Source organism: Hordeum vulgare, chromosome 7H (genome assembly GCF_904849725.1).
Source record: "Hordeum vulgare subsp. vulgare chromosome 7H, MorexV3_pseudomolecules_assembly, whole genome shotgun sequence".
Lineage (NCBI taxonomy): Eukaryota > Viridiplantae > Streptophyta > Magnoliopsida > Poales > Poaceae > Hordeum > Hordeum vulgare.
In genome coordinates this window covers 39440528-39463476 of record NC_058524.1, presented here as the reverse complement: position 1 = coordinate 39463476, position 22949 = coordinate 39440528, and the positions used below count along the sequence as shown (strand labels likewise).

The 22949-nt window shown below is 45.2% G+C and overlaps 1 protein-coding gene across 1 annotated transcript; it reads right to left on the bottom strand.

Annotated features, from left to right (window-relative positions):
• Positions 1-465: 465 nt before the first annotated feature.
• Positions 466-3208, bottom strand: LOC123408663 (F-box/LRR-repeat MAX2 homolog). The gene is made up of 2 exons (XM_045101721.1): positions 718-3208; positions 466-642 (listed from the first exon to the last, which is right to left on the bottom strand). The coding sequence occupies exon 1, from the start codon at positions 3051-3053 to the stop codon at positions 909-911; it is 2145 nt and encodes a 714-aa protein (XP_044957656.1). The 5' UTR covers positions 3054-3208; the 3' UTR covers positions 466-642; positions 718-908.
• Positions 3209-22949: the final 19741 nt, after the last annotated feature.

Sequence of the window (22949 nt, the reverse complement as noted above, 5' to 3'; positions counted from 1 at the left end):
TTGCGGAACCACTCCTTAGTTTGTTCAGGGCCTTTGGGTTAACAAGTACTGGCAAATTGTGGGACTCTGCTCTGATGATGGGCTGCACCTTGCAGAAGCTCCTTCGATCTTTGATGCCTGCATCAAGAAAGAAAACAGTTAATTTTAGCATTCTGTAGTCATATCAGATGGAATTCTTAATTTCTTTGTGGGTGAACTTTGTTGGGTCAGGTGTTACAAGTTCATCTCATGTCATTACTCACTAGTACTAGCAGATTGTAAAATCTGTTTGCCATGCAGTTTGAACTTATGGTCAACCCTGTGGATGCATCGCAAAGGAAAGTGACAGCAGTGAACACAAGGATACTGCAAGTGTTACCATATATATACACATCAGCTAGTCCATTCGTAGAATTAACAAGCAAATTTGGAGTGAGACCATCTTCACAGTGAGAGTGAAATGTGACACTTGCAGAACAAGGCATGTGACAAACAAGTGGCTGCCATTTTTTCTAATGTTTACAGAGCTCAAACATTACAATTTACCAGAATAATAACGCCAATTTCTCTTGCCGCAGTTCAACTGAGCTTAGCTTGAAAATAAATCAAAAACATTTCCCCTTGACAAAATTCCCTCAAAGGCTAACTTAATCATCTTGCCTCCTGCAAATATGTGAACTCTGAGTCTCTCTTATTACACCAGAAAAAGAAAAAGGAATGCAAATAAAAATTCGATACCACTGTCACTTGATCAGGCAATGTCTTCTACTCTTATCATCAATGGACTGAGCAATTCCAGATACTACACCGATCATCACAAGCAACCCACACGTACTTGAGAAGCACTCTGGATGACTAAACAAGAGCAAGGGCTGTCTGTGTTGATGCATTCAACCTCGAATCACTGTAATGGTGCATCTAATTCAGCACTAATCAGGAATTTGCCGAAATTGCCGGTTGTTCAGCTGCTGCTCGAACCGGAGACAAGATTCAGCCCGCATCTCTGTGATCATCATGTCGTTCTCCGGTGCTGGATAATAGTCCTCCCTTAGCTGCACGTCCCGCAAGTTTGGCATTTTCTGAAAGAAGCTCATGAAGTGCTCGTGTGTGGTGCCATGGATGAAGAGCTTCCTGAGTCCAATGGAGTGCTGGAACAGTGCGACCGCTGGCAGCGACAGGCTCCGGTGATTCACATCCTTGTCTTGGGGCGGCCAGTAGTCCAGCTCATACAAACTCAGCAATGATTCAATGCCACTCAAATAAAATCGCTCCCACTGTGAAAGATCCATGTGCCCCGTTGGCGCGGTGAGTGCATAACCCACCGCCTCGCTGAGGTCCAGCTTCATCTTGGCCAGTGCTTGGAAGGCTCCAAGGTCGCTCAAGCCAAAAGCTGACCCGTGAAATGGCCGCGGACAAGTCCGAAGATCGCCCTCCACCTTAATTGAGATCTTCTCAAGCACAGGGCAGCTATCGAGCCCGGCAGAAATGAGCGGGGAGAGCAACTGACCAGCAGGGCACCAAAGGGAGAGTGAGCGGAGCATTTCCCAGCTTTCATAATTATCCATTTCCATGTAGGAGAACCTGCATTTCTTGGGCGCGGACTGGTACGCCATTTCATCAGGCTCATCATCCTCATGATCGCATCCGGTTGTGCCATTGGCCACACAGCTGGAGCTGGGTTGTTCAACCTCCTCCCAGTCACAGTTGATCTCAAGACTCTCAATCCGATCGCGTATCGGATTCAGAGCAGCAAGGCAGGCTGCAGTGTGCAGAAACCGGCAGTGCAACACGCTAACCTCCTTCAATGTAGGCCGAAGCGCCTTCGCCAGCGTCCTGATCCCAGCTGCCGTGACAAGATCGCATCCTTGGATGGCAAACTTGGCAAGCCTCCCACACCCACGCCCGATCGCCCCAAGGCTGGCGTCGGTGAGATCCTCGCAATTCTTGATGCAGAGGGACTCCAGCCCACCGCACACCGCAACGCCGTCGAGATACAACCAGGCGGCCTTGCACAACCCCTGAAAGCACCCCAATGTCAGGACCTTGATCCGCGGGCACCTGCGTGCGAGCAGCTCCATGGCCGGAGCTGCCTCGAGCACATTGTGCTGGAGGTCGAGCATGAGGTCCTCCAGCCCAGGGAGCGCGGCAAAGAACTCGACGAGCCCCATGGCGGTGATGCCCGCCTGCTCCCGCTGGCTGGTGGAGGCCGGCTCGAAGGGCTCGCTGAGGCGCAGGACGGTGAGGAGGGGGCAGCTGGAGGCGAGCGCGAGCAGAGCTGCGTCGCCGACATGGTCGACGTAGCGGGGGTTGAAGACGCAGGGCGCGACGAGCCTCCGCAGGGCGGGGCAGGCGGCGGCGATGGCCCCGAGCTCGGCGGCGTGGAAGCCGTTGGAGGCGCCGGCGAGGCCGAGGTCGAGGTCGGTGAGCCTGGCGGCGGCGGCGGGGTGCGCGGCGAGGGCCGGCAGCACGTCCTCCGTCCAGCAGTAGAAGTCGGAGAGGTCGAGCTCGGCGAGGTTGGGGCAGGAGGCGAGCAGCGGCTCGAGATCCGCGCCGGCGGGGAGGTCGAGGGGCCGCTGGTGCCAGCGCACGAGGCGGACGGCGCGGAGCGTGGCGCGCCAGCAGGGGGCGAGGCTGGCGAGCGTGGAGGGGTCGCGGCAGTAGACGGCGAGGCGGGCGACGGCGGGGAAGTAGGCGGCGAGGCGGGCGGCGACGAAGGCGTTGCGCTCGGCGGCCTCCTCCGGGGTGAGCGGGAGGTGGTTGGAGGAGGCGGAGGCGGGCGCCCCCGCGACCCGCGAGGCGGAGGAGAGCAGCGGGTGGCCCCAGGGCGAGGCGAGCGAGAGGTCGAGGCGGCGGAGCGCCGGGAAGCAGAAGGCCGGCGGGAGCAGCAGGAAGTCGGGCGTCCTCGGGTCCCCCCGGAGCGCCATCGCCGCCCGCGTCGCCCGCTCCGCCGCCAGCGTCCTCCGGCACGCCATCGATGCGCTGTGCCGCGACCGCGGGTCCGCCAGGTATCCCATGATGTGCAGCAGCAGCGGCTCCGGCAGGTCCATCAGCGCCGACGCCCCCGCCTCCGCCATGCCGCGGGGGCTCGTCGCCGCTGCGGGTGGTGGTGGGGGACGGATTTGGGGAGGGGGTGGGGGGAGGAGGAGGCGTGCGCTGCGCACAGCACAGGGAAGTGATATACTCGACAGCTCCGCCAGCTTTCCTTTTCTTTTTCTTCCCCCCGCCTTTTCCCTTTCCTTTTTTTGCTCCCTCTCCTCTCTGGTTTTATCCTCTTATCCCCTGCTGCTGTTTTGTTTTTTTTATATCTTTTCCTCCGCTTTTGCCGCCGCAAAGCGCGAAGCGCTCTCGGCTCGACAGGGCGCTGCCGTCTGGCCCCGTCGGATGCGCCGCGTGCTGCCGTCTGGCCCCGTCGTCTCGCGCGGGGCGCGGGCGGCGGCGATGGGGTCGTCGGCGGGGGCGAGGGGGCCGGGAGGGAACCCGGCGGTGGGGAGGCTGCGGGAGATCTTCCGGGGCGGCGGCGGCGGCGGCGACGCGGCAGGTGAGACCGCTCGCTCGATCTCTGCCTGGGCTGCTTCTGGTTGATTGGTTGGCTGCTGTGGGTCGCTGTTGGGTAGGTGGGGGAGTTGAATGGATGAATGAATGGGGGTGGCTGGCTGGTGGTTTCTCGTCCTCGTCGACGTCGGGCGATCTCGATCTCGTACCCGGTGGTGGTTGGCGCGAGCGAGCGGCTAGCTCTGTGTGTGTGTGTGTGTGTGGATGGAGATGGATCGCGGCGAGCGAGCGGACGGACGAGTAGTTGGGGGGAATTTTCCGCGGCGAGTTGGTTGGGATTTCTGTGTAGGTGGTGACCTATGTATCTTTGGTAGCCAGCCGACTAGACGTCAACGGCTGAACTCGGGGACGAAGCTGGAAAAGAAATCCTGTGGGGGGTCACCTCTATAGTGATGGTGTCATTTTCTTAAAACCGTGGTGATTAGATTCAATTTAGCGAAGGGTTTTCATGAATCGTTGGTGTCATTTGAAATGACACCAGTGGCTACACTAGAGCTACGTCCCTGGCTCGACTGGATTATGATGGTTGGACAACTTGTCAGACGAGAATAAATCCTCGGCCATTTCGCATGGCGGCACTTCCAGGAATACGGTTGAGAGCAATCAAGGGAAGGGATGAAGCACGAGGCAGCAACGGGCAGCTAGTTGTTTCACCAAACCAAGCATGAGGCCATGCTGGCCGATGACAGGACGGGAGGGGATTTCAGTATGGGGGCAAAGGCTGTGTGATTGGGACGGGTATAATAGATCGCTGCAAAGCAGAGAATGCGTTGTTGTCCGCTCGATGCGTCACGGTACCTCGTGCCGTTGCTTGATTCGTTTTTTGCATCAGTTTTCTGTCATGTGGAGCAATTCCCCTTGCTGTTTCTAGTTGCTCATTCTTGGCTGCTGCTGGTCAGATGGCTGGGAGAAGTCCTGGGAATCTGGCGTAACCCCGTGGGATCTGGGGAAGCCGACGCCTATCATCGAGCATCTTGTTAAATCTGGAACTCTCCCTAAAGGACGAGCGTTGGTACCGGGATGCGGCATGGTATGTTAAACAGAGGCCATTTGTCTTTCTGCTTCTCTCTGAACAGTCAACGCTTATGCATCCCCTTCAGTGTATGCAATTTTCTGCCTACACCTACGGACCTAAGTGATATTTGTTATGGAATGAGTATTTTAAGCGTTTAAAAAATAAATCCAATGGTAATCCCAAGTTTCTTGCTAAGGAAAAAAGTTTAATAATAATGTGCTGATCGATTCATAAAAAAAATGTTGTCATCAATTAAATATTCAGGTTTTTTCACAATTTGATGAATAAAATCATCACTGCCCGTAGCCATGTGACCTACTTATTTAGTCTACCCAACATATCAAATTTGTTTACACAAAGAGCAGTTGTCCTATGTATGAATTAGTGTGGAGAATATATATTTTTTCTATGGGTGTCCTGGATGCGAGATTAATTTGGCAACTAAACCAAAATTTACGATTTGAAATGAAAATACTTTAAGTAGTTACCTGGTTCAGCATGTCTATCTATAAGATCATTTTGCAAATTGGTACTGATGGGAGTTTCTGCTTCAATTTTCCTTGCAACATGTTTTCATCAATCTTTTCTGATTGAGCTGCTGCATAACAGGGATATGATGTGGTCGCTCTGGCAAGCCCTGAGAGATTTGTCGTTGGCTTAGAGATTTCTAATATAGCTGCTGAGAAGGCTAAGCAGGTGAGATGTAACTGAGTAAGGGTTTGATTGGCAGCTAAGGTAAGCTTATAACACAATGCTAGTTGCTTCTTTTAAATTATTATTTTTTAGTAAATTTGTCTGCGCGGCATGATGATTTGTCATGTAAGCATGCTTGATACCTTATCTAGAAGAAAAGAAATACTCCCTCTGTCCCGAAATAACTGTCTCAACTTTGTACTAGCTCTAGTACAAAGTTGTACTAAGCTTAAGACACTTATTTTGAGACGGAGGGAGTAGTTATTTCCAAGTGGTTCAGCTCCATTTTGTGTTGGAAAAGATTAACAGTGTTTCTTGGAAGCAAAAGCTTACATGCTGACATGGTTCTGTTTGAATTATGTCACGGGGCAAACTTTCTTCAAAATAGAAAAAAGAAACCATGTGTGAAGCTAATTACAGAAGGCAACCATATATCTTCTAAAATGATGACTTTGTGGCCAACGATGCCACCTCTAATTTCTACTCCCTCCGTCCCAAAATAAGTGTCGCTCACTTAGTATATATTTGTACTAGTTTAGTTATAAATTTGTGACACTTATTTTGGGAAGGAAGGAGTACGTTTTAAAATGTTTACTCATGAATTCTAATGCAGTACTCAGTTCTTGGTATAATTGGAACTGAACCCAGTTCTTGGTATTTGGATTGAATTGGTGTGTCCATGTATGTGGCCTATTGCATTGAAATCTCAAAATTATTGTAATAATCACAACTGGGATAAATATAATGTTTATACCGTTTTTCTTTAAAAAAATGTTATCGTAGGTAAAGACCCTTTATGGTGCTAAAACTTGTACCCATTTAACCATTTTTCCTGTTTGTGTACCAGTGGTCATTGTCTTTGCCAAATACAGATTGCTTTACTTTTCTTGTTGCTGACTTCTTCAAGTGGAGACCAAGTGAACCATTTGACCTCATTTTCGATTATACGTACGTGTCAATTTATCTTTGCCTATTTGTTGTTCTGGAGGCAGTTTAGATCACCTTAATTAATTCACACAGGTTCTTCTGTGCACTTGATCCGAGTTTGAGGCTGGCTTGGGCAGAGACGGTTAGTCGCCTTCTGAAACCAGATGGGGAGCTTATCACCTTGATATATCTAGTGAGGACAGAATCTCCCTATGCTTCTTATTTATTTTTGATTGGAGATTTTATTCTACTTGTCATATGATATCATGATATACTAAGCTGAACTCTAAAAATGTGAGCCATTTGATTTACCTTTGTTTTTATAGTAATAGGGATCATAGGATTAAGATTTTATAAGCTGTTCTGTGTTATAAGAATAGCATAATCCTGGAGGATTGTGGTGGCATCTCTGATCTTCTAGAGTACTCATAGGTATCAACTGGAACTCACTACTGAAGTTACAGCAATTGTGCATACAAGTTCTGAACTATGAAGAAAGCAAATAGAATCTAGGCATCTTAGTAGAGCCAAATTCTTATGAGTTATTACCTGTATAGTTTCCTGGACCTGTGTTCTGGAGAATTGTAACACGCAACAATATGTGCCAAAGGGCATTGGATGAATTGATTAATGTGGGGTCCATAGCTTGGTGTAAATCACCGGGACCTTGCAGCCAAGTCTGAGCACTTGATGCAAATCCACCAACCATCTTATCGTTGTTTCCTCATTTCCTATCACATGTTTTCATGACCTTTGCTGCATGACACCCATTAAAATAATCAGTATGCTTACTCTTCTAAAGCAAATGCTGACATTGGATAAAGACATGCTAAAACCTTCCATGCTATATTTCCCAATATATTTTGCTTCGACACTTTGGAGTCAGACAGACAATCAGTGCTCTAATAGGAAACAGATAAAGAATTCCAGGTGCCTACTCCAATGCCCATCGTTGATTGAAACAAGAGGGGGTTGATGCACATATTAAATCAGTACTAAACACCAAAATTAATCTGGATGGGTGCATGAACGTGACCGGCTTCTTCGGACGCCTTCACATTACTTTGTTCACTACTGGAGGGCACTGCATATAATATTTCCTCTTACAGATCAGCGATCAAGAAGGGGGGCCACCCTACAATAATACGGTTGCTGAGTAAGTATGCATGTCCCATTGCTATCGCGAAAGAATTAATTTCCAGTTGAAAAGGTTTGGTTTTTCTTGGTGATGACGCAGCTCTGTGTAGGACAGAAACCGAAATGTTATCCTGTCTTCATTATTGACCTGATAACTGTCTTTTTGCGAAACTACAGCTATCAGAAGGTGCTGGAGCCGCTAGGTTTCAAAGCTATCTGTATGGAAGACAATGAGCTAGCTATTAAACCGCGCAAGGTACATCCTATACGCTACCGATGTTTTTCCTATATCGAGTTATCTCAGGAAGGCTCCTCTTGTCGACAGCTATTTTTGTGTTATGGCCCCTTATGTTGATGTGTTTGATCTTTCACATGCTTTCCGATCCAGGGTTGTGAGAAACTTGGAAGGTGGAAGAGGTGCGGCGGGCCGCATTCTTCTTTGTGAGAATATGTGAGGAGCTTGATGTATGATTAGTATACGCCGTATTGGGTTTGCTTCTGTGATCAGTTCGTGATGTGCACCTCTGACCGATGTACGCCTGCGGGTCCAAGAGATTTTCAGGTGTGTAGCCTTGTGTGTCATTCACTGGTTTCTTGGGAGATGAATCAGTCTTGTGAAATTTACGTGTGCTTGAAACGAGTCCCGTATGGTGTGACTATGGGTGTTTTGAAGTATGATGTCAACTTGGAGATCGTTTTGTCATCTCAGAAGGAAAATCAAAACAAATCAAAGAGCTCAGGAGATGGTGATGCTAAATTGATTTGTGCCCGGCGGCTTCTTGGGACGGAGTGGGGATGGGAAAGATTGGTAGCCTGTTCTACATGGTAGTAGTGTGCTAAGTTCTAGATATCTAGGGTTTGTTCCTGTTTGCTATATGACAAAGTTTGGTGTCATGTTGGTCGGCAGTTGGCTGTTGAAATATGGGGTGGGATTTAGGCCCATCTACCAATTTCAGAGAAATCTTGAAGGGCCATGTATGTGTCATGACAAGGGGTGGTGGAAAATTTTAGTCGCCATCTCGCTATGGGAACCACTAGTTAATGAGCGCTCCTTCGGAAGCCTCCCAGCAAGCACTCCTATGCGTCGCTATTTGGCGCATTTTCAGCCGCAATCATGTGCCGCTCTGAGCACTTTTTTGGATTTTGTTTTTTTTTTAAATTTCTTATGCATTTTCAGTTTTTTAGATTGATTTTTTTTGTGTCTCGGTTTTCCATGGTCTTTCTTAGCATTTTGATGAAAAAAAATTAATTTTTTTGCGTGAAAAAACTTGTTTTTTTTGCGAGAGTCACGGTTTTGTTTTGTGAGAGGCACGATTTTACTTTCACGAGAAGCATTCGGAAATAGAAAAAAAATGTGTTTTCTGGGTTTTTTTGCGAGAGACGCTGTTTTGCTGTCGCGAGAGCCGCGGTTTTGTCATGCCCCTCAAAAAGGGGTAATGCGTTTTCAGTTTTTTTTTGTGAGAGGCATAGTTTTGCTTCCTTGAAAGCATGATTTTGCCTTCGTGAGAGGTACGTTCGTGCCTCTCGGAAAGGAAAAAACGTGTTTTTGTTTCTGAAAAAGGCATAGTTTTGTTTCCGTGAGAGACATGGTTTTGCCTTGCCTCTCGAAAAAGAAAAAAATTGTTTTTTTTTTCGTGAGAGGAATAGTTTTGCTTCCGTGAAAACATGATTTTGCCTTCGTGAGAGGTACGTCCGTGACTCTTGGAAAGGAAAAAACGTGTTTTGTTTTTGAAAAAGGCATATTTTTGTTTCCGCGAGAGACATGGTTTTGCCTTCGTAAGAGGCATGACCGTGCCTCTCGAAAAAGAAAAAAGAATGAAAACGTGTTTTCTGTTTTTTTTCTATCGCGAGAGGCATGGTATTTGGTCCTTTTTTTGTGAAAGAAAATTCGTTAAACCTATCATCGTGTGATCTAGTTTTAAAAGTCTCGACACGAGAAACTCAACGATGAAAATAGATCGAGATTAAGACGCACGGTTTAAAGGATAAAAGTATTAAAAATACGAATCTACGAAAAAATAAAAACTTTCAGATTGCGACTACGCATACAACGCGTTACTTGTCGTAACTTGATTGAAAGTGTGTACTCTTCAATTAGAGATTTCGGGATGTACGAGACTTATTTGAAACGTGCGGCTGTATATGCTCTAACGACTTCTTCTTACCCTGTTGAATGCCAGGTCGCCCTGGAAGTCAAGCCGAGAAGAACAAACGTTGCGACGAGTCATTCTGCTGCTGGCAGCGGTTGCACGGTTGAGCCCCCCTTCCGCCGCGCGGTTTATCCGTTTGTATGAACCTCAAAAGCAGCCGCAAATTCCCAATCGTAGATGCCATTCCATCAGTCGGAAATGTTCCGCAAGTGCCTGCCTGGCGAGAAGTGATTCCGGGGTCAGGTCGCCAATGGATGCCCGATCGCGCGGGATCTCAATGGGGTTCCACACGATTGCGATTCCTTGCAAAAGCAGAGGATGGGATACGAGGCGGCCGGCGATCGGTCGATCGGCCGGAGGATTTTGTCGCCGTCGTCGTCGCCGCGTGCTGATTGGTTAAAAGAGAGTGAGGGAAGTCAGCATCTGCAGCTGTGTATGCAATGCATGCACCTAGCTCGGAAAGTGTAGAAAGGGTAAGGGGTAAAGGGTAAAGCGTTTGCTTGATTGCTAAGTGCTACTAGTAGCTAGCTCCGCTGGCTTCCTGCCTTGGTTTTGTAGAGGTGCTAGAGCATCTCAAATAGGGGTTTTACATCATAAAAAGAATGTGTTTCTACATCATCAAAATCCTCCAGATCCCATAGATGATGTAAAATAAGTGTTACAAAATACATCACGGTTGTCTTCTCATAGATACCTTATTTTACACCATTTGTTGGAGAACTTGGTGATATAAATATAACACTTAGGCTGCTCGTAGTGGGAGTATCATAGCTAGTATCATGCATGCCAACTAAGCAATTTTGATGAGGTGGCATAGAATTAAATGAAGAAAGAAAGGGTTGAGTATCATATTATGATACCGTATCATATTAAATGATGTGTTACTATGTGTCTTGCATGGCAATAAATGAATTGCCTTATGATACTAACATATGATACTATGCATTACGGATGTGGTATCATATACTAGTATCATATGCATGATACTAGAATATGATACTACCATTACAACCAGCCTTAGTGATGTAAATTTAGCTCCAGCGGGGTGGTCTCATGATTGTATTTTTTGGTTTTTCCAAGGAAAGCTTTTATTTTATTTCAAGATAGTACAAAGAGCACAAGAAGTAAAAAAAATACATCCAGGTTCATAGACCACCTAGCGACGATTACAAGCACTGAAGCGAGCCGAAGGGGCGCCACCGTCATCACCCCTCCATTATCAAAGCCGGGCAAACCTTGTTGTAGTAGACAGTCGGGAAATCGTCGTGCTATGGCCCCAAAGGGCAGAAGAAGAGTAGATCAAAAGTATTCAACCTGTGGACACACGAACACTGATGAACGAAGACCAGATCCACATGGATCCACCAAAGACAAACACCGACCGAACCCTATGAGAACCGCCTGAGACGAATCTCCACACATCCTCCGACGATGCTATGAACACCATCGAAACGGGGGGCTAGGCGGGGAGGACCTTATTCCATCTGCAGAGAGCCGCCTCCACCTTGCATCTCTGACCAAGACACAAACCATAACAAAAATAAATAAAAAACATCGAAAAACGAAGCCCTCCCGTAGGCAAAGACCGGGATCCAACACGCCTCCATGGCCCTAAGACCATAAAAGACGAGGTAGAACGATGACGACGTCGATGGGAGGCAGGAGAAACCCTAGCACAAGGTGCAGGGTACGAATGGCCTGCCACAGTTGTGCGTGATTTGCCTAGACATCAAGTGTTGCAAATTTGCATCATTAGATGCCCTATTTTATATCTAGAGCAAATCTTGAGTAAAAATATTTGCATTTACATAATCTGTTGTAACAGTGTTTTGGCCCATCATGGTGTAAAAAGTGATCCCGACCTATTTTAGGTTACATCATCTATTTGTGATGTTTTTAGAGCATCTCTGACAGACCCTTTATATGGTAATAAACTGTAAAATAAACGTCATTTTGCAGTTTTGGACGAAAAAAGCGGCCGGTAGAGATCCCTTGAATGCCCTTGACCCTTCAAATTTATTGAGGGTCACGGTAAATTGCTCCCCCTTGACCCGTGAAACATAGGTTTCCGCCCCACCCTGTTGGTGCCCTATCTACTGCAAAAGTTGTTGGCGGGATGGACAATTCAGCCCGCGCATGTTCCTTCCCCCCTTCCGCAGCCACCCACCGTCGTCATTGCCCGCCCGCCGCCTTCGATCCTGTGGCGCTGCATTGCCACCGCCCCGGATCCGCCGCGCCCAGCCGCCGTGGGGTCCCACTGAACCATATCTGTTGCTCCCCTCCCCCCAGATCGACCGTCGCCCGCCCCGGATATGTCGATGAGTCCTTTTCTACCTCTTCAGAATTGATTTAACGAAGAACTTTCATTTATGCGAGCTCTGTTGCGATTTATAGATGGATTTGAGCCCTTGCGAGGAATTTTTGCTTGAGGATCCGTCCTCATTCGATGCCTCGGATATAGAGATGCTGCTCGACAACAACCAGCAGCATATGGTGGTGGCGGTCGTCGCCGTGAATGGACTCGAGAATAGGAACAAAAAGAGACGGCAAGGATAGACCGTCAGACGTATTTGCATCCCTCGCAGCCGTCATCTCGGGAACGAGATGCTCATGCAAGACTACTTCCCAGCATCACCTACGTATCCGGCGCACCTCTTCCGCAGAAGGTATCGGATGCGTCGATTCCTCTTCGTAAAAATAGTAAAACTTGTGAGGCCAATTCTCGGCTTTTTACCCAAAGGAGAAACGTCGCGCGGTTGAAGGGTTTTAGCGCATATCAAAAATCTCGGCAACTATGCGGGTGATTGCATATGGCATTTTGGCTAACTATGGCGACGAGTATCTTCGCGTTGGCGAAGATACTAGAATTGAGTCAGTGCACGGTTGGTCAAAGTGATCATCCGTATCTTTGGTCGTGTCTATCTTCGGACACCGAATGAGGAAGACACTAAAATGTTGATGGCAACAAATGAGAAGCGAGGTTGGACGGGTATGCTATGAATCTGCATGCATTGGACTTGTAAAAATTGCCCGAAGGCATGGCACGGGCAGTATTGTGGCAAGTCTCGTGCTGCAACAATTATGCTAGAGGTCATTGCATTCAAGGATTTATGGATTTGGCATTGCTTCTTTGGTTTGCAGGGTACTCCGAATGATATCAATGTGCTACATCGATCTCATTTGTTTGCTAGACTTTCTAGTGGTGGTGCTCCTGCTGGCAACTACACGGTGAATTGACATCAGTACACAAAAGGCTATTATCTTGCTGATAGTATTTACCCTTCTTGGTCTACATTTGTCAAGTCCATCAAGAAACCTAAAACTGGGAATGAAATTGAATTTGCAAAGGTATAAGAGGCTGTCCAAAAAGATATTGAAAGAGCCTACGAGATTTTGCAAGCTAGTATTGCCATTGTTTGTCGTCCTGCTTGTTTTTGGGACAAGCAAACCCTGAAGAACATCATGACATGTGATACGTCTCCAACGTATCTATAACTTTTGATGGTTTCATGCTATTATCTTGTCAAACTTTGGATGGTTTGCATGCCTTTTTTATATTTTTTGGGACTAACTTATTAACTCAATGCCAAGTGTTACTTCCTGATTTTCCATGTTTTTGACCCCTTTCAGAGGAGATTTAGAAACGGAGTCCAAACAGAATAAAATCCCCGAAAAGAATTTTTCCGTAAGGAAAGAAGATCAGGAGACTTGAGAGCCAAGGCAGGGGGCCCCACGGGCCCCACAAGCCCTCACCCCGCGGCAAGGGGGGAGGCCGCGGCCCACAGGCTTGTGGGCCCCCTAGACCTCCTTTGCCCTAGGGTTTGAGCCTATATATCCCCAAAAAATCCACAAAAAACCAGGAGATCACCGAAAGTACTTTTCCGACGCCGCAAGCTTCTGTCTCCGCAAGATCCCATCTGGGGCACGTTTTGGTGCCCTGCCGGAGGGGGGATTCGGACACGGAGGGCTTCTTCATCAACACCGTGACCTCTCCGATGATGCGTGAGTAGTTCACCATAGACCTCCGGGTCCATAGCTAGTAACTAGATGGCTTCTTCTCTCTCTTGGATCTTCAATACAAAGATCTCCATGATCTTCATGGAGATCTATCCGATGTAATCTTCTTTTGCGGTGTGTTTCTCGAGATCCGATGAATTGTGGACTTATGATCAGATTATCTATGAATCTTATTTGAGTTTCTTCTGATCTCTCTTATGCATGATTTCATATCCTTGTAATTCTCTTCGAGTTATGGGTTTTGTCTGGCCAACTAGATCTATGATTCTTGCAATGGGAGAAGTGCTTGGTTTTGGGTTCATACCATGCGGTGACCTCACCCAGTGACAGAAGGGGTAGTGAGGCACGTATCGTGTTGTTGCCATCAAGGGTAAAAAGATGGGGTTTTCATCATTGGTTTGAGATTATCCCTCTACATCATGTCATCTTGCTTAAGGCGTTACTCTGTTCGTCATAAACTCAATACACTAGATGCATGCTGGATAGCGGTCGATGTGTGGAGTAATAGTAGTAGATGCAGAAAGTATCGGTCTACTTGTCTCAGACGTGATGCCTATATGTATGATCATTGCCTTAGATATCGTCATGACTTTGCGCGGTTCTATCAATTGCTCGACAGTAATTTGTTCACCCACCGTAATACTTGCTATTTTGAGAGAAGCCTCTAGTGAACACTATGGCCCCGAGGGTCTACTCCACACCATATTTTCAGCCTTAAACTTTTTTACTTCGTTGCACTTTCCGCTTTCAGATCTCACTTTGCAAACAATCTTGAAGGGATTGACAACCCCTTTATAGCGTTGGGTGCAAGCTCTTTTGTGTTTGTGCAGGTACTCTGGACTTCACGAGATTCTCCTACTAGATTGATACCTTGGTTCTCAAACTGAGGGAAATACTTACTGCTCCTGTGCTGCATCACCCTTTCCTCTTCAAGGGAAAACCAACGCAAGAGACGACAGAAGGATCTCTGGCACCATTGCCAGGGAAGTACTTTTGTTGACGTAGCAGAAGGATTTATGGCGTCGTTGCCGGGGAGGATCAAGTCAAGGACTCATCCAAGTAGGTTTCGCAAACTCATCTCTTGCATTTACTTTGTTTGCCAGTTGCCTCTCATTTTCCTCTCCCCCACTTCACAATTTGCCTTTTTCGTTTGCCTTTTCGTTCGCCCTTTTTCTCGCTTGCTCTTTGTTCGCTTGTGTGCTTGCTTGCTTGCTGAAGTCACCATGACTGAAAACACCAAACTTTATGACTTCTCGAATACTAATAATAATGATTTTATTAGTACTCCGATTGCTCCCGCCACTAGTGCGGAGTCATACTAAATCAATGCCGCTTTGCTGAATCTTGTTATGAAAGAGCAATTCTCCGGCCTTTCTAGTGAAGATGTCGCATCACATCTCAATACCTTCATTAAGCTTTGCGATATGCAAAATAAGAAAGATGTGGATAATGATGTGATTAAATTGAAGCTTTTTCTTTTCTCGTTGCGAGATCGCGCAAAAACTTGGTTTTCTTCTTTGCCCAAAAATAGTATCGATTCTTGGGATAAGTGCAAAGGTGCTTATATTTCCAAGTGTTTTCCGCCGGCTAAGATCATATCTCTCCGTAATGATATCATGAATTTCAAGCAACTTGATCATGAACATGTTGCACAATCTTGGGAGAGAATGAAATTAATGATTATAAATTGTCCCGCTCATGGCTTGAGTCTTTAGATGATTATACAAATCTTTTACGCTCGCTTGAATTTCGCTTCTAGAAATATCTTGGACTCCGCCTCAGGTGGAACGTTCATGGAAATCACGTTAGGGGAAGCCACAAAGCTCCTAGACAATATCATGACGAACTACTCTCAGTGGCACACTGAAAGGTCACCTACTAGTAAGAAGGTACACGCTATAGAAGAAATTAACTCGTTGAGTGCTAAGATGGATGAGTTAATGAATTTGGTTGCTAGTAGAAGTGCTCCTTTAGATCCTAATGATATGCCCTTGTCTTCTTTGATTGAGAGTAGCAACGCTAGCTTGGACGTTAATTTTGTTGGTAGGAATAACTTTGGCAACAATAATGCTTTTAGAGGAAACTATGTTCCTAGGCCTTTTCCTAGTAACTCCTCTAATAATTTTGGCAACTCCTACAACAATACTCATGGAAATTACAATAGATTACCCTCTCATCTAGAGAGTAATATCAAAGAGTTCATCAACTCTCAAAAGATTTTCAATGCGTCCATAAAGGAAAAGCTACTCAAAATTGACGATTTGGCTAAGAGCGTTGATAAAATGTCTAGTGATGTTGATGCTTTGAAAGTTAGATGTGCTCCTCCCAAAATCAACATCGATGAAACTTTGAAAGCTATGCGTGTTTCCATGATTGAGAGCCAAGAAAGAACCGCCCAAATTCGTGCTAGACATGAATGGCTTAAAAAGGTGTGTTCTCGTGATAAGAATCACGAAGATCTTAAAGTGCTTGGTGTGACTCCCATTGAATCTTTGTTTTCTTGTGTCAAACCTAATGATTATGGGGCTGGATATGAATCCACTTTGGTTGAAAAGTGCCCCAATGATTCGGAGTCCATCTATCTTGATGCTAAAAGCATTGAAAGTGGAGTAGAAGATGTTAAAACTTTGAGTAGTAATGAAATTACTACCGTGGATTTCAAGGAATTCAATTATGATAGTTGCTCCTTGATTGAATGCATTTCTTTGATGCAATCCATGTTAAACTCTCCACACGCTTATAGCCAAAACAAGGCCTTTACCGATCATATCGTCGAAGCTATGATAAAATCTCTTGAAGAGAAACTTGAATTGGAAGTCTCTATCCCTAGAAAGCTTCATGATGAGTGGGAACCTACTATCAAAATCAAAATCAAAAACTATTAATGCAATGCTTTGTGTGATTTGGGTGCTAGTGTTTCCGCGATTCCAAAGTCTTTATGTGATGTTCTGGGTTTTAATGAGATTGAAGAGTGTTCTCTTAATTTGCATCTTGCTGATTCTACTGTCAAGAAACCTATGGGAAGGATCAATGATGTTCTTATTATTGCAAATAGGAACTATGTATCCGTGGATTTCATTGTGCTTGACATTGATTGCAATCCTACATGCCCTATTATTCTTGGTAGACCTTTCCTAAGGACTACCAATGCTATCATCGATATGAAGGAAGGGAATATTAGATTTCAATTTCCTTGAAGGAAGGGCATGGACCAATTTCCTAGAAAGAAAATAAGATTGCCTTATGAATCCATGATGAGGGCCACTTATGGTTTGAGCACCAAAGACGACGATACGTGATTCTATCGCTTTTATGCCTAGCTAAGGGCGTTAAACAATAGCGCTTGTTGGGAGGCAACCCAATAAATTTATCTTTTTCTTTCTGTTTTGTTGAGTCCACGCCATCACAATTCTGTTGTGATTGTGTTTTTTTGTTTATTTTTGTGTTTGAGCCAAGCAAAACCTTTATGACTAGTCTTGGTAATGGTTGTTTGATCCTGCTGGAAAAAGATAGAAACTTTTCGCTCACGAGATGATTTTTCATTTTTATTCAGAAAGAGATTTTGAGTTGATTGTTTTTTCTGCTGGTTGATATGCCTTTTGCCCACGCCGTCGTAATTGTTCAGAGTTTTTGAGGTACCATAAGTATACGAAGTATACAGATTGCTACAGACTGGTCTGTTTTTGACAGATTCTGTTTTTGTTGAGTTGGTTGCTTGTTTTGATGAAACTATGGTTAGTATCGGGGGGTAGTAGCCATGGAAAAGTGACAATACAGTAGCCCAACACCAATATAGATAGAATTCAAGTTTTCTACAGTACCAAAAGAAGTGGTAGTTTGTTTTCTTGTGCAAATGTTATCACAAGTTTCTCTTTAAGTTTTGTGTTGTGAAGTTTTTAAGTTTTGGGTGATGTTCTCATGGAAAAAGGGATAAGGAGTGGAAAGAGCTCAAGCTTGGGGATGCCCAAGGCATCCCAAGCCAAATTCAAGGACACCAAAAAGCCTAAGCTTGGGAATGCCCCGGGAAGGCATCCCCTCTTCCGTCTTCAATCCATCGGTAACATTACTTGAAGCTATATTTTTATTCACCACATGATATGTGTTTTGCTTGGAGCGTCTTGTATCTTAGGAGTCTTTTCTTTTTGGTGTGTCACAATCATCCTTGATGCACACCTTTTTGAGAGAGAGACATGCACTCATCGTGATTTTTGCTAGAATGCTCATAGTGCTTCACTTATATCTTTTGAGCTAGATACTTATGCTCATAGTGCTTCACTTATATATTTTGAGCTAGATACTTTTGCTCTTTGTGCTTCACTTATATCTTTTAGATCATGGCGGTGCGTGACTTGGTAGTTGGCTTATGTTATGAAAGTAGTCCCAAATGTGATAGGTACCCAAAGAGGATGCAAAAACCTCCATCTTCATGTGCATTGAGTAGAAAAAGAAGTCTTGATTCCTCTCAATTAGTTTTGAGACGTGGATTTGGTAATATTAAGACGTATGTTAGTAGGGTGTTGTGAATCTAGAAATACTTGTGTTGAAGTTAGTGATTCCCGTAGCATGCACGTATGGTGAGCCGCTATGTTAGGAAGTCGGAGCATAATTGATCTATTGATTGTCATCCTTTGTGTTGAGGTCGGGATCGCGCGATGGTTAGCACCTACCAACCCTTCCCCTAGGAGTATGCATTTAGCACTTTGTTTCGATTACTAATAAAAACTTTCGCAACAAGTATGTGAGTTCTTCATGACTAATGTGAGTCCATGGTATAGATGCACTTTCACCTTCCACCATTGCTAGCATCTCTAGTGCCACGCAATTCTTGCCGGTGCACAAACCCACCATATGTTTGCTACGGCAACAAAAGTCCTTCCTTGGCGCTAGGAATTCTTCTTGTTACTTCTCTGGTTTGCGTCGGTTTTTCCCTTGAAGAGGAAAGGGTGATGCAGCACAGGAGCAATAAGTATTTCCCTCAGTTTGAGAACCAAGGTATCGATCCAGAAGGAGGGTCTCGTCAAGTCCAGAGTACCTGCGTAAACACAAACAAGCTTGCACCCAACGCTTCAAAGGGGTTGTCAATCCCTTCAAGATTGTTTGCAAAGTGAGATCTGAAGGCGGAAAGTGCAACGAAGTAAAAAGTGTAAGGCTGAAAATATGGTGTGGAGTAGACCCGGGGGCCATAGTGTTCACTAGAGGCTTCTCTCAAAATAACAAATATCACGGTGGGTGAACAAATTACTGTCGAGCAATTGATAGAACCGCGCAAAGTCATGACGATATCTAAGGCAATGATCATACATATAGGCATCACGTCCGAGACAAGTAGACCGATACTTTCTGCATCTACTACTATTACTCCACACATCGACCGCTATCCAGCATGCATCTAGTGTATTGAGTTCATGATGAACAGAGTAACACCTTAAGCAAGATGACATGATGTAGAGGGATAATCTCAAACCAATGATGAAAACCCCATCTTTTTACCCTTGATGGCAACAACATGATGCGTGCCTCGCTACCCCTTCTGTCACTGGGTGAGGTCACCGCACGGTATGAACCCAAAACCAAGCGCTTCTCCCATTACAAGAATCATAGATCTAGTTGACCAGACAAAACCCACAACTCAAAGAGAATTACAAGGATATGAAATCATGCATAAGAGAGATCAGAAGAAACTCAAATAAGATTCATAGATAATCTGATCATAAATCCACAATTCATCGGATCTCGAGAAACACACCGCAAAAGAAGATTACATCGGATAGATCTCCATGAATATCATAGAGAACTTTGTATTGAAGATCCAAGAGAGAGAAGAAGCCATCTAGTTACTAGCTATGGACCCGTAGATCTATGGTGAACTATTCACGCATCATCGGAGAGGTCATGGTGTTGATGAAGAAGCCCTCCGTGTCCGAATCCCCCCTCCGGCAGGGCACCAGAACGTGCCCCGCATGGGATCTTGCGGAGACAGAAGCTTGCGGCGGCGGAAAAGTACTTTCGATGATCTCCTAATTTTTTTGGGATTTTTAGGGAATATATAGGCGCAACCCCTAGGTCAGAGGGCGCTCAGGGGGCCCACAAGCCTGTGGGCCGCGACCTACCCCCGTGGCCGCGGGGTGGGGGCTTGTGTGGCCCCTGAGGCTCCCCTGCCTTGGCTCCCAAGCTTCCCGATCTTCTTCCGTTACGAAAAAAATCTTTTCGGGGATTTTCTTCCGTTTGGACTCTGTTTCAAAATCTCCTCTGAAACGGATCAAAATATGAAAAAACAAGAACTGGCACTTGGCACTAAGTTAATAAGTTAGTCCCAGAAAATATATGAAAGACATGCAAAACGTCCAAAGTTTGACAAGATAATAGCATGAAACCATAAAAAATTATAGATACATTTGAGACATATCAATGCCTTCCTCAAAACAGCCACCATACCTACCTACTATGGCATTTTCATAGCCATTCCGAGATATATTGCCATGCAACTCCCACCGTTCCGTCTCATGACTTGTGTCGTCATTCTCATATTGCCTTTGCATGATCGTAAGATAGCTAGCGAGATGTTTCAATGTCATACGCCATGCTAGATCGTTGCACATCCCGGTACACTGCCGGAGGCATTTCCTATAGAGTCATTTCTAAGCTTTGGGCTGTGAGTAAATAAAAGTGTGATGATCATCATTATTAGAGCATTGTCACATGTGAGGAAATAAAAAAAGAGGCCAAAGAGCCCCCAAAAAAAAGATAAAAGAGAAAAAAAGGCCTAAGAGCCCAAATGGAAAAAAAAGAGAAAAGAGAGAAAAAGAGAGAAGGGACAATGCTACTATCTTTTTTCCACACTTGTGCTTCATAATAGCACCATGTACTTCATGATTGAGAGCTTCTTTCTTTGTCACTACCATATGCTAGTGGAAATCTTCATTATATAACTTGGCTTGTATATTACAATGATGGGCTTCCTCAAAATTGCCCTAGGTCTTCGTGAGCAAGCAAGTTGGATGCACACCCACTAGTTTTCCTTTTGAGCTTTCACATACTTATAGCTCTAGTGCATATCTTGTATGGCAACCCCTACTCATTCACATTGATATCTATTAATGGGCATCTCCATAGCCTTTTGATACGCCGAGTCAATGTGACCATCTCCTCCTTTTTGTCTCACAACCACCACCACACTCTATTTCACCTATAGTGCTATATCCATGGCTCACGCTCATGTATTGCGTGATAGTTATAAAAAGTTTGAGAAAGTAAGAGTGCAAAAACAATTACTTGGCCAATATCGGGGTTGTGCATGATTTACATTAGTTGTGTGAGGATGATGGAGCATAGCCTGACTATATGATTTTGTAGGGATAACTTTCCTTGACCTTGTTATTTTAAAAGTTCGTGATTACTTTGCTAGTTTGCTTGAAGTATTATTTTTTCATGTCAATAGCAAACTATTGTTTCAAATCTTACGGATCTGAACTTCATGTCACGTGAAAGAAGTTGCAAAGGACAACTATGCTAGGTAGCATTCCACATCAAAAATTCATTCTTTATCACTTCCCTACTCGAGGACGAGCAGGAGTTAAGCTTGGGGATGGTTGATACGTCTCCAACGTATCTATAATTTTTGATGGTTTCATGCTATTATCTTGTCAAACTTTGGATGTTTTGCATGCCTTTCATATACTTTTTGGGACTAACTTATTAACTCAGTGCCAAGTGTCAATTCTTGTTTTTTCCATGTTTTTGACCCCTTTTAAAGGAGATTTTGAAACGGAGTCCAAACAGAATAAAATCCTCGAAAAGAATTTTTCCGTAACGGAAGAAGATCAGGTGACTTGAGAGCCAAGGCACGGGGCCCCAGGGGCCCCACAAGCCCTCACCCCGCGGCCAGGGGGGAGGCAGCGGCCCACAGGCTTGTGGGCCCCCTGGACCTCCTCTCCCCTAGGGTTTGCGCCTATATATCCCTAAAAATTCCACAAAAAACCAGGAGATCATCGAAAGTACTTTTCCACCACCGCAAGCTTCTGTCTCCGCAAGATCCCATCTGGGGCACGTTCTGGTGCCCTGCCGGAGGGGGGATTCGGACACAGAGGGCTTCTTCATCAACACCATGACCTCTCCGATGATGCGTGAGTAGTTCACCATAGACCTACGCGTCCATAGCTAGTAACTAGATGGCTTCTTCTCTCTCTTGGATCTTCAATACAAAGTTCTCCATGATCTTCATGGAGATCTACCCGATGTAATCTTCTTTTGGGGTCTGTTTGTCGAGATCCGGTGAATTGTGGATTTATGATCAGATTATCTATGAATCTTATTTGAGTTTCTTCTGATCTCTCTTATGCATGATTTCATATCCTTGTAATTCTCTTCGAGATGTGGGTTTTGTCTGGCCAACTAGACCTATGATTCTTGCAATGGGAGAAGTGCTTGGTTTTGGATTCATACCATGCGGTGACCTCACCCAGTGACGGAAGGGGTAGCGAGGCACGTATCGTGTTGTTTCCATCAAGGGTAAAAAAGATGGGGTTTTCATCATTGGTTTGAGATTATCCCTCTACATCATGTCATCTTGCTTAAGGCGTTACTCTGTTCGTCATGAACTCAATACACTAGATGCATGCTGGATAGCGCTCGATGTGTGGAGTAATAGTAGTAGATGCAGAAAGTATCGGTCTACTTGTCTCGGACGTGATGCATATATGTATGATCATTGCCTTAGATATCGTCATGACTTTGCGCGGTTCTATCAATTGCTCGACAGTAATTTGTTCACCCGCCGTAATACTTGCTATTTTGAGAGAAGCCTCTAGTGAACACTATGGCCTCCAGGGTCTACTCCACACCATATTTTCAGCCTTACACATTTTACTTCGTTGCACTTTCCGCCTTCAGATCTCACTTTGCAAACAATCTTGAAGGGATTGACAACCCCTTTATAGCGTTGGGTGCAAGCTCTTTTGTGTTTGTGCAGGTACTCTGGACTTGACGAGATTCTCCTACTGGATTGATACCTTGGTTCTCAAACTGAGGGAAATACTTACTGCTCCTGTGCTGCATCACCCTTTCCTCTTCAAGGGAAAAACCAACGCAAGCTCAAGAGACGACAGAAGGATCTCTGGCACCATTGCCAGGGAAGTACTTTTGTTGACGTAGCAACATGTTGTGTGATTCCTCGCAACATGATCATCGAAAATGAGAGGAACAGGAAATTGGAGTTCTTCTATGACAATGTCGGTAGCCGTGTGAAGCCATCTATAGACCATGACTGCATACAAGCATTCCTTGAGACATACCGGAAAATTGAAGACTCAAACACTCACCACCAGACTGCTCCGGGTTCTTGGAGCGTACAATATCCATGTTTTCCTCGATATACGGATCCACCAAGGTCGGAATTTGTAAAACTCTGTAGCGTGCCTGAGTGAAAAAAATGCCCGTCCATACTTATTATTATTTTCTTTCCTAGTGTGCCTTTTTCACTC

Coding starts and splice junctions, on each gene's coding strand:
- LOC123408663 (XM_045101721.1), bottom strand. CDS start 3,053: ATGGCGGAGGCGGGGGCGTCGGCGCTGATGGACCTGCCGGAGCCGCTG.